This window comes from Dermacentor silvarum, chromosome 2, assembly GCF_013339745.2.
Source record: "Dermacentor silvarum isolate Dsil-2018 chromosome 2, BIME_Dsil_1.4, whole genome shotgun sequence".
NCBI classification, from domain to species: Eukaryota; Metazoa; Arthropoda; class Arachnida; order Ixodida; family Ixodidae; genus Dermacentor; species Dermacentor silvarum.
In genome coordinates, this window is record NC_051155.1 from 104348641 (window position 1) to 104364229 (window position 15589).

The 15589-nt window shown below is 45.3% G+C and overlaps 1 protein-coding gene across 1 annotated transcript in view; it reads right to left on the reverse strand.

Moving 5' to 3' along the window:
- Positions 1–13399, reverse strand: part of LOC119441661 (tubulin monoglutamylase TTLL4-like) — a 46357-nt gene extending 32958 nt beyond the window's left edge. Inside the window, exons 1-6 of the mRNA XM_037706257.2 lie at positions 13298–13399; positions 10048–10182; positions 6772–6808; positions 3223–3317; positions 2004–2112; positions 1471–1681 (exon numbers count right to left, since the gene is read on the reverse strand). Of these exons, the coding sequence (XP_037562185.1) occupies positions 1471–1681; positions 2004–2112; positions 3223–3317; positions 6772–6808; positions 10048–10182; positions 13298–13329 (619 nt within the window). The 5' untranslated portion in view covers positions 13330–13399. The remainder of the gene's footprint in view (positions 1–1470; positions 1682–2003; positions 2113–3222; positions 3318–6771; positions 6809–10047; positions 10183–13297) is intronic.
- Positions 13400–15589: the final 2190 nt, after the last annotated feature.

Consider the following 15589-nt stretch of genomic DNA (forward strand, 5'->3'; position numbering starts at 1 on the left):
TTGTTATTTGGATTTCACGGACCAAAAAAAAAAATGGCCGAATTAAATTAATTTCCAGGTGTAACGAAGTATATAAGTTCGTTTTCGTGGTGTGCCTTGGTCATGTCTTGGTAGCGATGCCATCTTGTCTTGGGTCATGACGTTTGCACCCAATTTGCACCACGTGGGTTGCCCATCACCATCAAAGTAGCCTGTACACCCTCACCGTTGCCCCAAACATGTTGCACGCTACGCCTAGCATCTTTACTGGAAAGGGTGGTTCCTTGGCACTTGATGAAGCTTAGCAGTGTTCCCTGGGGCCAACGTGCTTGAGAACCCCTGCTATAGTCAATTGAAATCGAAGGCATCTCTAAAAGTGACGAACCAAGAATACAGCACACACTTTTTACGGCTACTTGTGAAGTTAGGTCACTTACTTTTGCTAGAATCTAGTACTTTGGATTCCCGATCATTAGGATGTTTCTTGCGGTCCTTGTAGAGTCCGAATTATCGGTCGGCGACGGTAATGGCAAAAACGAAGGCCAAACTCTCATTTTTTAAAATTTTGTGATGAAAAGTGGCAATTATTTCAACAGTCTCACAGTCGTGTCTGTACACTACCGCGCCAAGTTGACAGGGCAATTGGTTTTTCATTCTAGTCATCGATCACTTGTGGCCACCACCGATCAGTTTATTCAATCATGCGGTTTCACTTCCCAAAGCCACACTGGGACTATGGGAGATGCCGTAATAAAGGGCTTCGAATTAACTTTTACGTGCACCTACAGTGCGTACAGTTGTGAACGAGCTAACCTGAAATGACGGACCAAAAACTGCAAACTACTGGTGGTGCCTTGCAGCCACAAGAACATGCGACCAACGAGATAAACACCACCACGTTGTTCTGCGACACCCAAATAACAACAAGCCATTTGTCAATTGGGACGCAATACATATGAATTTCTTCGCGAAAATACAGCCTTGCTGATCCCCCTTCTATTCTTGAGGTTATAGCTGATGTAACGCCCACATTTAACCCTCTTTGGCTCTCGTGCCATTCAACAATAAGACTGATTTTAAATAATTTATAACCAGTGTCGTCGGTGAAACATGTTCTCGATAAGCAAGATAAAAAAAAGTGAGAATAAGCGGCTGGCCAATTATGCTGACACAGGTGCACCTGCCTGAACTCTCGTGGCGGTGTTTATCTTGTTGGTTCATGTTTCCACGGCTGCCCGGCGCCACCGGTAGTTTTCGGTCGCCGCTTGGTCATTTCGGGTTAGCTTGTCCGCGACTTTGCAAGAGCATTTTAGCATTTAAATTCCATTAATGTGCAGCCATAGCGGCCTCCCAGGAATCAAACGCGTAACCTCATCCCAAGTAGCAAAATGCCACTGCATCACCACATCACGTAGGGTGTGCGCTAATCGTTCTTGCGGACAACCGCACTGCTGTAAATAACGCTGACAGGGATCGGCCGAGCACACTGACCTTTGTGCCTCTGGTGCCCGTATCGCCTCTCCCAGGCGGCCAGCAACAGGTTGTAGTAGCGGCGGTGGGCGAGCAGGCTGACGTCTCCGTGGCGGCCACCCGGAAACACCCGCTTAAAGGAGCCACAGCGCGAGAGCTCGTCTTCGCTCTGCACCAACACCCGGACGTCGTCTGGTGTCAGGCTGTCTAGCAGGCCAGACGTCTCCTCCTCCTGCAGAGGCATAAATGCGTGTGTACAGCTCAGCCACACTGCGATCGAGAATTTTTTCCATGGGTGCATCCCAATTCCGGACAGCAAGGAAGCCAGTCTACATTGGCGGCTGCAAAGACAGCATTGAGTCAGAGCATTGAAATGCATTTGCATTTGGAACTTGTTTTTGCGAGAGTCCACTTCGGTGGCTTCAACCATTTCATTTTGCATGGCAATTAGTTTGCTATTTAGCAATTTAGGTCGAGTACTAGAACACAACCTTTGAGCTAGGAGCTGCTCCCTTTGCACCAGAATTGGTCGAGATGTTATCTGCCTGTCTCACCTCATCCATCAGGCTTGTCTCGTAGTGCCGGTGCTTGAGGAATTCAGCCGTAGAGAGACTGTACGTGTGTAGGAGAGGGTTCAGGGACAGATCATCTTGCTCTTCCAGACTGGGCAGATGAGGAGAGAGCAAGACCGTTTATTAGGGCCACGCGTACACTAAATGGCAGCTCTAAAACAAATTCAAGAAAAATAATATTGAACAGCGAGGTTCAGCCCGAGCTTGCTTTAAATTTTGTTTAAAAAAGAATTCAGCTGCTGCACCTTCTTCACAACTACACCTCTCATAAAGCTGCTGCAATGTTAAAATACTGGTGTTTTATGTGCCAAAACCACGATATGATTACGAGGCATGTTGTAGTGGTGGACTCTGAATTCATTTTGATCACCTGGGAACGTGGACCCAATGCCCAGTACACAAGTGTTCTTGCTTTCCACCTCCATCCAAATGTGGCCACCACAGCTGGGATCACCCGCCGGGGTAGCTCAGTCAGCTAAGGCGTTGTGCTGCTGAGCACGAGGTAGCGGGATCGAATCCCGGCCACGGTGGCCTCATTTCGATGGAGGCGAAATGCAAAAACGCCCGTGTGCTTGTGTTGTAGTGCCCGTTAAAGAACCCCAGGCGGTCAAAATTAATCCGGAGCCCTCCACTACGGCGTGCCTCATAATCAGAACTGGTTTTGGCACGTAAAACCCCAGAAAGAAGAAGAACAGCTGGGATCGTACCTGCGACCTTGAGCTCAGCAGCACAATTCCATATTCACTGAGCAACCCCCACGAGGTCAAGCTGTTGCAGTGTTTCCAAACATTGTGAATTTGACATTTGTATTGGTGGAATGACCATGTACAGTGGACAACACCCTTATGGACTTTTTGACACAAGTGGGAATATAAAGACACAAACTGAACCTTTCAATTCCGGAATTTATACACTGACTGCAATAAAATTTCGTTTTCTCTTAGATTCCCTGCTGCAAAAGCTTTTGTACATGCAGATGAGGATATCCTTTATGGCCATCTTGCACAGCCTCAGAACGTCTCGCTTGACTGTTCCCCTCTTAAATATACTTGAAGGGACCTGGCCAACTCGCCGCAGCTACAAGTCACAGACAGCAAACATCTGCCAGTACAACGTAACTTTGTTCACCTTGTTGCCAGTTCACAACTGTTTTGTGTACGACGGTAGGGCAGGAACTGTACTAATGCACTTTCTAGCTCACCCGTAGCACTGTAGTAGCCTTTCGTCAAGGTCGTCCTTGAGCTGCTGAGGCAGCTGGAATCCCACTAGGTTCAGCATGTCCTTCACCACCTCACTCTGCGCAGGAAAAGGCACAGAAAAGGTCTTCACATGAGAATGGCACTGTATATGTCAGAGAGATTCAGGAACAGTATACAACAAGCAGCTTAAAGGGACCCTGAAACACTTTTTGAACTCCGAAAGCGCTGCCGATCTGTACAAGAGGCTCCCGTGAACATATAAGCCAAATATTATTGCACTGCGTGCAGAAGTGAATTTGCAATGCCGTGTCGAAAACAGCAAAAAATCGCTTGCTCTTGCTTCCGCAATGTCGTGATGCAGCGTCACTGGAAGCAGCTGCACTCATCAACAGCCAGTCTACACACAACAGTTGCACGCAGCTGCATCTGCTGCATGTGGCCTTCGGTATAACAGCAGTGTGCTACATGGCATAGACAACCGAGGCTGCTGCGACGCGACATTTCATCGCCAAGGCACTCAACTTTTGGGCGGGGCTTGCCCCTTAGCTTCTTCAGAGAGAGAAAGCTGCGTATTGGTGCGTTAACTCCAGTTGAACGATTCGAAAAAATTAATCGGCTATATACGGTAGGTTTGTAACTTTGTTTGGGAGGCATGGCATTTATTTTTTCCTGCACTACTTGTAGCATCATAAAATGTTTTTCATTCCCCAGTACTTTAGCCCTATATCCGGTTCTGTATGAAGTAATTCTTTCCTTACTGCATTCTTACATTCACATAAAGCACTCCTACGCAATGCCCAAAGGTGCCTAAAAGAACTGCAGATGAATAAGCAAACCTTGCGCAATGCAGCCCGTGGTAAATTTGCAGCAATAGGAAGCCTTATTTCTAACTGACCCAACATCATCCGACACGGTCGGCTCTGTGTCCACATGAGTGCAAGCCGATTTTCCTTTTTGCACATGCAACGTTTCTGGTGTGTATTTAAGAGGCCCTGAAACACTTTTATACCTAATCATAGAATGATCTCACTATTAAAGGACGTTGTCTAGCGTATCTCCTACGACAAAATTTTTCCTGTGTCGCTTTTCATGCACATTCCTTCAGACTTATGCACACAATGGCAACTGGCCAGATCTCTTTAATCATCCAAACTAAGCAGTGCTTACAGCAGAAGAAAAAATTAGACCTTCTTCCCGTAGGGGAACCCTGAGTAGTATGCGAAGCAGCCATGGGGTTGACTCAAGGTAGTTTTACCAGCTGTATAAACTTGGACACGCAGCAGCACCAACAACGCGCAGAACTGTTGTTCACGTCGTCGGCGTTCTGCCCGCGTTCGCACCGAACGCGCGCGGCGTTGGTGACTGCTGCCGGTGCCTCTGGGGCGACTACCGTCGCGTCTCTAATCTAAGCTGCTTCGCAGTATCGCGCACGGAGCCGCAGGTGTTGCCATTCGTTGCGCAATCCGGAGAGGAGAGGAGGAATGCCGAGAGGAGAGGAGAAGGAGGAGGGAGGAGAGGAGGGGGAGGAGGATGCGCATGCGCAGTAGGGGTGTGGATGCCGCACGGCGGAGGGAGGGAGGGAGTGACATAGCCCCGACCATAAGCTGCTTCACATCTAAAAAGTGATATCACTGGTGGAATAGTAGTGTCATCTGGTGATGGAGAATGTGCCGATGCTACAGCCTCCGACTGTTCTTTTTTTTTTTTCTAGGAGTGTGCAAGTACTCAAATATCAATCACCAAATTGAATTCAATAGTGAACATTCAAGTAATTCAACTCCTGAATTGAATATCTACTATTATACTTTTTGAATATTAAATATATTCGGTCTAGAGACCCACGCAGTGCCACATGCGCTGCGAAGCCCCTAGTGTTCGATTCCACCCAAGCGAGCGTTTCACTTCGTTTTCGATGCAAAAATAGCACTGAGCGCATGCCACACACGGGCTGCCCCGGCTGATGTGGCAGTGGACTAAGTCACTGCAAGCGCCCTTCGATGGTGGCCCGATGCGGGGTCATGAACACAGTGCCCAAATGCCACGTCGGCTGGGTCCGCCTCCGTTGGTACAAGGTTCATCTGGGTCGACAAGGCCGAGCAAAATGATAATGCAACATGGACAGAAGGAACTGCAACAAAAGCAGCATGTATTTCGTTAAGTACGAAAGCATCTGAAGATAGGGCCAATTAGCTGCCAGTAGGCACACAAATCATGTTGGATATGCGGCAACGAGCTTCACACTGCTTCAACAGTCGTCAATCTAAATCACACGTGTGATCTTAGGAATGATGTTAATCATTGACGAGCCATCCGTGCGTACATATTAGCAGCAAGCATTCCGCTACAGCTTGTGTCCCGTCACCACATCAGCCAACAGCGAATTTTTGTCATGGCCAGGCTGCCTAGGCCATGAGGCCTAATTGGTGCTGCTTTGTCGGGCATTGTTGAATAACGTTAGCTTCGTCCCGAATCAACACAGATCTATTTGCAACAGCCATGCAACACTCAGAATCCCGACAAACCGCCTCACAAACGAATGTGAGCGCACAGGATGGCAAGTTGCTGATGGCCTCCATCTTTACAACACACTATACGGCGGCCCCGCTTTCCCAACACCATTCGCTGATGCACGCTGGTCCGTTTTGGAACTTCGAGCAACCCGTCACAAGACTAGCTTTGAATTTACATGGAGGGCGCAACAGTGTCACGCCCGGTTGCGTGCATTTGCACAGATGGCGGATGAACGAAGAGGGCAGAAGAGGGGGGGGCACCAGATTTCATCTGTGACAGGTGGCAAATCATGCCGAACCTGATAATGAAACTGTGCAGACGGCACCTGCTCTTTACTGTCAGTGCTGGCTGCGCGCGGAGCGGCGATTGCGTCATGTGATACACATTCCTTTTGTCTGTCGTGCTGATTGGCCTAGCGATAACCCTCCTGCCGTAAACATGCTACAGCCCTTCTGTATTTTGCAGGAAAAATGAAACACAAATAAATGATTGCCACAAATCACAGGCCCACCATTACATCGAGAACCTCATTGGTATTCAGGATAACAGAACATCACTAATTCCTTAGTTTCAAAAGAAAAAAGCACTTGATTCTATTCTACAGAAATTCTATTGTTAAAAAATTTTTCCAGACCTTCATGTACTATAACTGAGCAGTAATCAGTGCTGGCATACTAATTTGGTGTTCCCTTTAGTAAGAGCAGACCCTAATGCACATCTTGATTTCCATGTGCCTAAGTTACTGATAGATTGCGACATTCTTGTTATGCAATTCTAGGAGACTCGCAAGTACGTGCAGCACCGTCCGTATTCTCTTGGCCAAAATTTTGAGCATTAAATTTTGTGAAACACAATCCCATATTCGATTGAAATCCACTATACGGTATTCGCACACCCCCAGTCTTTCTCCTCTTCTAACAACCGTAATTTGTGTGAAGGGTTCATTACAAGCATGAAAACACAGTACCAAGGCTGCAGAGACAGTGAAAATGGCTGCAGTCACAACACAGTATATAACAAGAACAAATTATTAATCTTACCTTGACGGCATAGTCGACTGGCGTCGCAGACCGTAAGCTGTGCAAGGGAAGAGCAGGCAGGATAGGCAAAGAGATGAATCAGAAAACTGATCGTATTGAAGAACAAAGTAGCAAAAAAAAAATAATTCAGGCATGCCTCATTGCTACACAGTGGCAAATACAGCCAACATCGGATTTCTCGGACGTGCACAACAATTCAGACGCCTTCGTGGCACCATCAAGTACCCCACACAGAGTGAATGTATAAGAAAGTTTGAAACTTCGAACAGAAAAGCCTTTTGCCGTCCCATTTTCCGGACGTTCTGCTGTGACCACAGGTCTAAAACGGCATTAACTGAAGCCACCCCCACAGCTATTTTATCTTGTAGCCTCGAAGTAGCACGCTCGCATGCCGATCTGCAGGCAGCCGTAGCCACCACCGCAGCAACTCTAGGCTTAACTTCTTCATTGTTCGCGCTACCACGCTTCCATAGGTTTGGTGTCGTGTTTCTTATTGAAAGAATTCGCCGTTGTAAGCAATGGCACCGACTCTGCATTTGTAATAGTCGCCGATGGCTTCAAAGCGCAGAAAGCATGACGCGATGCATGATGCCGGTTCCCAAGTCAGCTTCGCCTCAATACATTGGTGTTACACAGCATACCAACAGTGTAAAGGGGCACACCTATCACGGTACACAGTATGTATACATGTGCGCATCCACCATTTCCTATCTCAGCACGAGTACCGAAGTGTAATGGCAGGCCTTCAGGGCTATTTCGGATGTGCCTGTGGAGATTTGAGCCTTTGAGGTAAAAGGCATGCATTCATTTTTTCGGACTGCCAAATTTCTCATACATTTTTGTGGCCCCTAGGAAGTCCACATAATTGGACTTTAACTGTAACAAAAAATCCTTCACACTTTGAGCTGCTCATACGTCAAGGTCAGCGAAGCTGTACGAGGGAGTTTCCCCCCCCTTTCGCACGTATGTAAAACAGTGCTCCTTGAGGGCAGAAATCTAAACACCATCCTCGCAGGTTTCCCAGGAGGGCTGGCGATGATGGGTTGAAGCCCCCTCGATTAGCAGCAGGCGGGATCCCTGGTAGGCCCATGTACACCAAAACCAGTGCTGGTCGCGCGAAAACATGAGCACTGAGGTGCTTGGTATGCCATCCTAAATAAAACTGATCTTAGCCAAAAGGTCCAGATGTGATAGCCACAAAATCTTTGTCAATTTGGGCCTCTCTAGCTGACTTCCAAAGTGGAGTTGATTAAACACAGCATAAGAAGCAAGAATTATTAATTACTGGCTAAGATAAACATTAAAAAAAGTTCTCTATTTAAGTGACATATACACAAGATAAATTTTATTCTATGACTCTTAATAATTACATTTCAGTGCCTATGTGAGGCTACGATGCAGGTTACATTGCTGTCTGTTTTGGTACCAAGCATGCCTCCTGCACGCCGGCCTTCACCACTAAAAAGACTACTGAGAAATTCTTTAAACAGTTTCGCTGTAAGGTAAAGGGGGCAAGTTAAACACAGTGCTTGACCTTGCCCTGCATCTTTATTAATTTGTGCTGTGTAGCAACCATGCCATCATAAAATGTCGCCTAAATTTCCGTGCTCCTAAATCAAGATGTGCTGTCTGGACTGTACATAGAGCTGATTTCCTCAGTTCGCAACTGAACTCAACCTGTTCACTCTTTTCACTTGCAAGAACATGACATCAGAAAGTCAGCAATGACAAATTCTGGAGCATTGCACTTGTGAGTGCAGTCAGGACAATCCTTCCAAGACACCGAGGAGACAAAGACGCGTGCATCTTGGGCATACAAGCTTCTTATTGATGGAAATTCCTTGCACAGTAATCTGTGCGATTCTACTCCAATAACATTTAATGGTACACTAAAGAGAAAAATCATTTGAGCTGTACGATTAGTAGGTTACCCTCGTGCAATACCAAAAAAGCTACTCTTGCCATGAGACGAGGCTTGGGAAGCCAGAGAGGACACAAAAATGAACGGCAGACGGCAATGCCGCCTTAAAGTTGCCACAAAAGCTCGGTAGAGACACAGTGAACTTACAAGTTTACTTGCACCTAATTGACTTTTGTCAGTATTTATTTATTTATTTCAAAATACTTTACAGGCCCCATGAGGAGCATTGAGTAAGGGGGGCATCACTGCAAGACATTTTTACACGTGAATTCAGAGACTCGAGGACCACAAAAATAAGTAGAAATCATTGTTGCAAAAGAGGGTTATAAATGAAGAAGATGTGGTAGCGTACAAAACATCAGCTAAATGTTATCACTCATATTACTCGCGCACATACTGAACATCGTGTAATAAAATTTGTATTTCAAAGTATGAAAGAAAAAAAAAAACAATACCAACAATACGTAGATAAATAGAAATGACAGTTCAGGGTAGTGCACAAAATACCTGATAAATTTTACGAAGAACATTGTTCACGCACGTACTCAAACATTGCGTAAGAAAAGTTTACTTTAAAACATGAAAGGGAAACAAAAGTCAGCGTGACGTTACACAGAAATAGCGAGCATGGCATACAGAATGACACATTTTTAGGACAGAAACTGCAAGTTCAGGAGTTTCCTAAATTTACCTCTGTCTGCATGACAGCGCTGTCAGGGAGGGAATTCCACGAGCGGATGGCTTGTGGCAAAGCCGACAAATTAAATGCATCAGTGTTTCTGTAGATGTGAGTGAAACTTAAATCATATTGAGTCGTTGTGATATGCAACTTCCACGTTCCAGCAGCAAAGACGATGACTTCATTTGATGAACACATTTATGGAACAAGGACAGCAATGCCACGTCACGATGACTACTTAGTTCAGGAAGCGAAAGGTCAAGTTTGATTCGAGTTTTCAGATGACCTGCATTGTATTCCAATAAAGACGAAGACTGAACTTGGCAAGTTTCAGGAGCTTTTGCTCAGCTCCAATGGCCCAAATATGAGAAAATACTTTTGTCAACCAAACGTACTGCCGCAAGAGTAATTGGCAGGAAATTTTAAAAATACCAGAATTTTCACCGTCACTTTCTCTTGTCATAACCGACCTATTACTGCAAAGTTAACAAAAATAAAGTTTTCATAGAATACTTAGTCAGTTTAAACTGATTTAGTGTTTCTCTTTTGTGTCCCTATAAGCTGTTTCCAATTATTTATTTTTTTTTCAAATCACTGTTGGTGTCTGTCAAAATGAAAAATCAAAGGACACAGCCTTGAGCTATGCGGTGAAACCTGAAAAAGGAAGGTTTCCCACCTGGGTGAGATGTTGACCTCGAGGAGCCAGGGCTTTAGCTGATCGTCCAGCAAGATGTCAAAGCCGAACAGCTCGTAGCATGTGTAGCGACTTGATGTGTGCCTCTGGATTAGCCTGTTCATAGGGCCCTCCGCACTGCGCATGCGAGTAAGCCCGTCAGGCATTGGCGGGTAATTCACTGTTTGAGAAACACCAAGCCGGGATAACGTAACAATTCTACTCCAATTCTTTTCCTGTAGCACTCTTTGAATGGTCCAAACAGCGCTCAGCGTACGTTAACACCAGGATCAGCCAGTCATGAGCAGTGGATGATAAGAAAGGAATAGAATTGAATGCAGGGAATTGTTACATTATGTCGGCTCAGGTCTAGCCGCACATACACAAGCAGCTCAATAGGGCGTAGATCATGTGGCAGATACAAAACGTGCAGTGTGTGTTTTTAGTCTACAGTCGCCGACCGCTAATTCGGGCTCAATGGGGACCACCAAAAAGTGTGAATGATCGAGAGACTGAAACTAACGGATTTCGGCTGAAAATAAGTGACTTTATTCCACATTTACCTATTCAAATGGTAAATGTGAAAAGGTGTGCTGTATTATCAGATGTCACTTTCCGGCTCAATTTGGCATGACTAACGCATGACGCATCGCCGTCTACAAGCAACGGCATTCTTGGCACAGTGCCAAGCCCGCAAACCTTCACTTGACCAGAGCAACACTCATCGTGCCGTCTACCAGCGATCGCAATTCTTGGCACAGTACCAAGCACGCTGTCTCATCACGGTGCGGAAATGCTGCTGCCTGTTGACGGCACACAAAAGTATCTCCTTAAGTGGTCGTTCAGAACATGGCCTAAATTTGTCAACGCATGGTGCTGTGGCACACATATGTTTGCCTTTGGCCTAGACTGTCTGTAGCCGTGATTTACTAGCAATTCCCTTTATGCTATTCCTTCACGTGCTTTGTCAGTGGTCAGAGCAATGCTCCACACTTATTATGAAGGGGATCAGCCGACCATGAAAGACGGTTGATAAGAGTGGCACAGAATCCAGGGAAAAGCATCGCTACAATATTGTGGCCCATATCTCTACAATTGACATGCTGTCAATAAAGATCGTCAAAAGTAGAGCCTATGAATGCACCGAATCTTCATTGGCGACTACTAGATAGACTATACTTTGCTAGATTTGGTTTCGAGGAGGCGCCAGCGACATGGCCGATGACCATGCCGGTGACATATCAAAACGAATATATTGCTATTTCTGCTTGACTCGGTGGCCAAATTATAGCACCCGGTCATGCAGTCGGAATCCCAATTATCACACGGCACGCTGTAAGGCATCTTCGTCCCTATAGTTTAAGTCTATGGGGCTAGTGGCGGTGCCGCAGAGCTGTCCGAATTATCAAGCATATTCGAATTATCGGTGTCCAAGTAAACGGTCGGGGACTGTATAAGAGAAGAAGCACCACATTCTGCATCATTCCCTTTTTTTGAACCACCTGCAGAACCAGCATGAATGAACATGATGCAACCGGACCCATTTTCAAGGAGTCCTGGTTTTTGAGGAAGATGCCCAACCAAAGCAACCCCCCTTCCTGGCATTCTCATGCATACAACAACCGTTTCCCTCTCTAGTAAGTTGTAAGAAACTCTATCGTGCAGAGGAAATCAAACAGCAGCTGGTATGGCCTACCAGTGTGCCGTCCAAGAGCTCTTATGTTTCCTCCTTGAGCAATGAATGACACAATAACAAGGAGCACACGGACAAATAGGATGCAACCTGACAGCTCGACTGAAAACTTCTGGCTAAGAATGTGCACCATCTGCAGCAGCTACTGGACATTGCAGCTGTCGTTTGCATTCGTGAAAGAAAGGAAGTTGTTTAGCACTTTCGTGACCGTGGGAAAATCAGTAGTTTTTGGGTGGTCTAGAAATAATTTTTTTACTGCCACAGAAAAAGCTTGATGTTAAAGTGCATTGTATCAAATTGTATAGGAAAGACTCATCTTTCCAACGGTATTAATTTCAAACATATATATTAAAAATATTACGAAAAAATTGTAACAAAAACGAAAAAGTTAGGACAAAAATATCAATGCTGTTTCGCACAAAATAAACAAAAAATATTCGAAATATACATTTGATTTTGAACACAAGGGCGAAATGCACTAATCCTGCAAATATAAACTCTATATGTACAAAATTGCTTTAGATACCAAAACGATGCCAAGGTCCACTCCTGGCCATCTTCGTGCACAAAACTCCCCTCTCTGCGCGGCCACTGGCCGTTAAATTCCATCGTCCGCTCCCACCCGAACAATGTTGACACCCAGCAGATAAGAACTGTGACATCTAGACACTGCCAGATATACTTCGATCATTGCGCAGCCGCTATGAAACTGTCCTAGAAGAAAGTGAAAATCACCGGCAGATGCCTGTTGACGTTCCGGGGCGGTTTGACGCATTTTCGCAGTCTGTACCAAGGTCTGATGAATCGAAACCGTCTTCCAAGTCTGTGCTGCTACCATAAGCCGAGCTTAGATGCATCAGAATCTATTGAAATTCGTCGTTTCCATGGAGCAGCGGCACGCGACCTCGACGCCACCTTAGAAACTACGAGCGCTGGTCTCCCCGTCTACAAAGGCGCTTTAAATATCCCCACGCAGTAGAAAGAGAAACACAAAAGCGAAACTGATAAAATACTTTCTCTTTAACCCATTAGATGGTGTTAGCTGTCCAGACATGCTCGGTGAGTGCCAAAATTCGAATTTTTAACCATCGATAACATGCTATCGATGAGAATAGGCACGGATGGGCAAAGAGTACATTTTAGGTTCGAATCGAATAGTAATTTGGTCCAATAATATTAAATTCAATAGTTTGAATAGGAGTACTAATTTGTATATAGCATATTTGGTGAAAACATATGCAAGAGCATTTGGTATAATTAGGCAAATACAAACCAAATTTTTTTTGGTTCGAAGTAAATAGTCAAACCTACCTATAACAATATTCAAATGGCAGGAAAATCCCATTGTTATAACCAATAATTATTGTAACTGGGTTGCACGAAATAAGCAATCGGGAAAAGCACTCAAACATTTTAGGTGCTCCATTTGTCTCTCTGTGTGCTCCTTGTTTCTATGTTGTACCTGGCACTGGAAGAAGAAACAAACAGCGGTAAACTAGCCCACTTCACCACCCTGTGCAGGAGCCATGCACATAAAGAGTGGTGCTAGCCGGTGCTCACCAGGCGAGTGCCTTGACAACGATGTCGACCATCTGGTCCCAGAGGCCGGCAAAGTCCACGCCCAGCGCTTCTAGGTAGCCCTGGAGGGCCTTTATGGACCTGTCGTGAGGCAAGAGGGCACACAACAGTTGCACACAACCTGAAAGCTCAACAGGCACTCATCTTTGTGTTGAGTAACTCTGCACATAGGACAACGGTGAAGACAACATGACCGCACCAAGCACTAAGGCTTTCCTTTTTTCGAACAGCTTGACCGGAGGCACAGATGTACATTTAAACAAACATTTGCAAATGATGAAACTTTGACTTCGAGGTATAGATCTATGATTTCTATGTGTTCACAAAGCCCTTGAAAACAGACACCTGTCGAATTACATAATTTTTTTTTTTCTGGCAAAACCAAATATACGAGTACAAACTGCAATACAAAACAATTAAGCGGAGCCTTATAGTGCATTATATCGCAAACTGTTTGACTGGCATTCCCCCTTACCCGTGATGCCTAAACATCAAATACCTTAGCTATTTTGCAACCTGGCTGGTATTTAGGCTCAAACAATGTGCAAGCACTAGTGAGCATAGCTGCACATCCTATGACAATGAATTGACAAGTTAGAAAATAAAGTCCACTCTTCAGAGACTGTTAATGCTCCCAAGCTCCGCATTTATGCAGTGACCCATAAAACCTGTGCAAATGCCTGCACATGCTCAGAGGAGCACAGCTCAAGTGCTCAAATATTTTATTCCACATTCAAATCATACTTAAAACAAGCACTTCTTTTAAATTCAGAATCTGAATTTCCCCCTTTTGTATCACATGTATGTGTGAGTACCGCAAAAAGTCCATTCGATTCACCTGCACCACTCTGAACCAGTTCACAGCAGTGCATGAGAAGTACGGAAATTGTGTAGCTTGATTGTGACCCTGAATTGTGCAGGAACATTGTGACCCTGAAAACGAATGCAGAGTTGCAGACGCAGTGTAGGTGTTACGTTTTGTTCAACTAATGTGCACCGAGCGCATAAGTGCAGGGCATCAATACACCCTGCACTTGCACAGACATAGCAGATGCACGTAAACATGGTTTTAACAACGTATTTGCCCATGTGCTGCGTCGTCTGCTCCGCCACTGCTTTGCGCCTGTACGTCAACACGAAGTTGCCACCGACAATAGAGAGGGTACAGCAAAATCGTGAACCAGCCCTGCATCTTTTGAAACGAACAATGTGGTTGTTGCTGCCCCGCTGAAATTAATGGTAGGGTGCCACACCTTGTGAACTAGTTCAGGTGTTGCAGGTGAATCACACAGACCTAAAATCTCACTATTATTCTTCAGAAATCAGGGGAAAAAAAAAATTCAGTTCATCCAGGCGTCGAGTTATCGGGTGGACCAGAAAATGCAGTGGAATCTCGTTGATACGATTCTGCGTAATAGGTTTTTCGGGATATGTTTTTTTTTTCTTTTCTCAGCCGTCTTACAAGAGCAATGTGTTTCGGTTAATATGATTTTCAGATGATCTGTTTTATTTTCCAGTTCCCGTGAAGATCGTATCAACGAGATTCCACTGTACGTGCATGTTTACTGCATTCATGTGCCCTTAATTAGCAAATAACTCTTTTCCCCTTATTCTATGTTGCACGATGTCTGGAGAGAAACTTGGCGAAGTGTAATACAGTTAACGACCAATTTTTCGGACATGCCCGATAATTCGGACGCCTTAGAGGCACCGCCAAGTACACCGTAGAGTCAATGTATAAGAACGTCTGAAATTTCGGACGCAAAAAACCTTCGCCGTCTGATTTTTCTGACTTTTTTGCCATAACCGCAGGTCCAAAATGGTACAATCGAAGCCGCCGCCATTTTAATTATCTCGCCGCCTCGAACCAGCGCTCTCGCATGCAGATCCGCTGTAGCCACCACCTTGGCAACGCTAGGCCTTGCTACTTCCACGTTCGCTACCAAGCTTCTTGCTGTTCGATGCCGTGTTTTTTATTGAAACAATGCGCCGCTCTTAGCAATGACACCAACTCCGCCTTTGTAATCCTCCCCAATGGCTTCAAAGCTTGGAAAGCACGACACGTTGTATAATGCCGGTTCCCAAAGGTCAGCTTTGCCTGAATACATCATTGTAACGTGGTGAAGCATAAGAAGAATAAGAAGGGGCAATTGTCACGGGACGCAGTATGTTTTTCTTAATTATGCACACGTGCACCAGCTGTCTCTTATCACAGTATGAGAACCGATATGCCTAATAAGTGTACTGGCAGGCCTTTATATCTATTTCGGACGT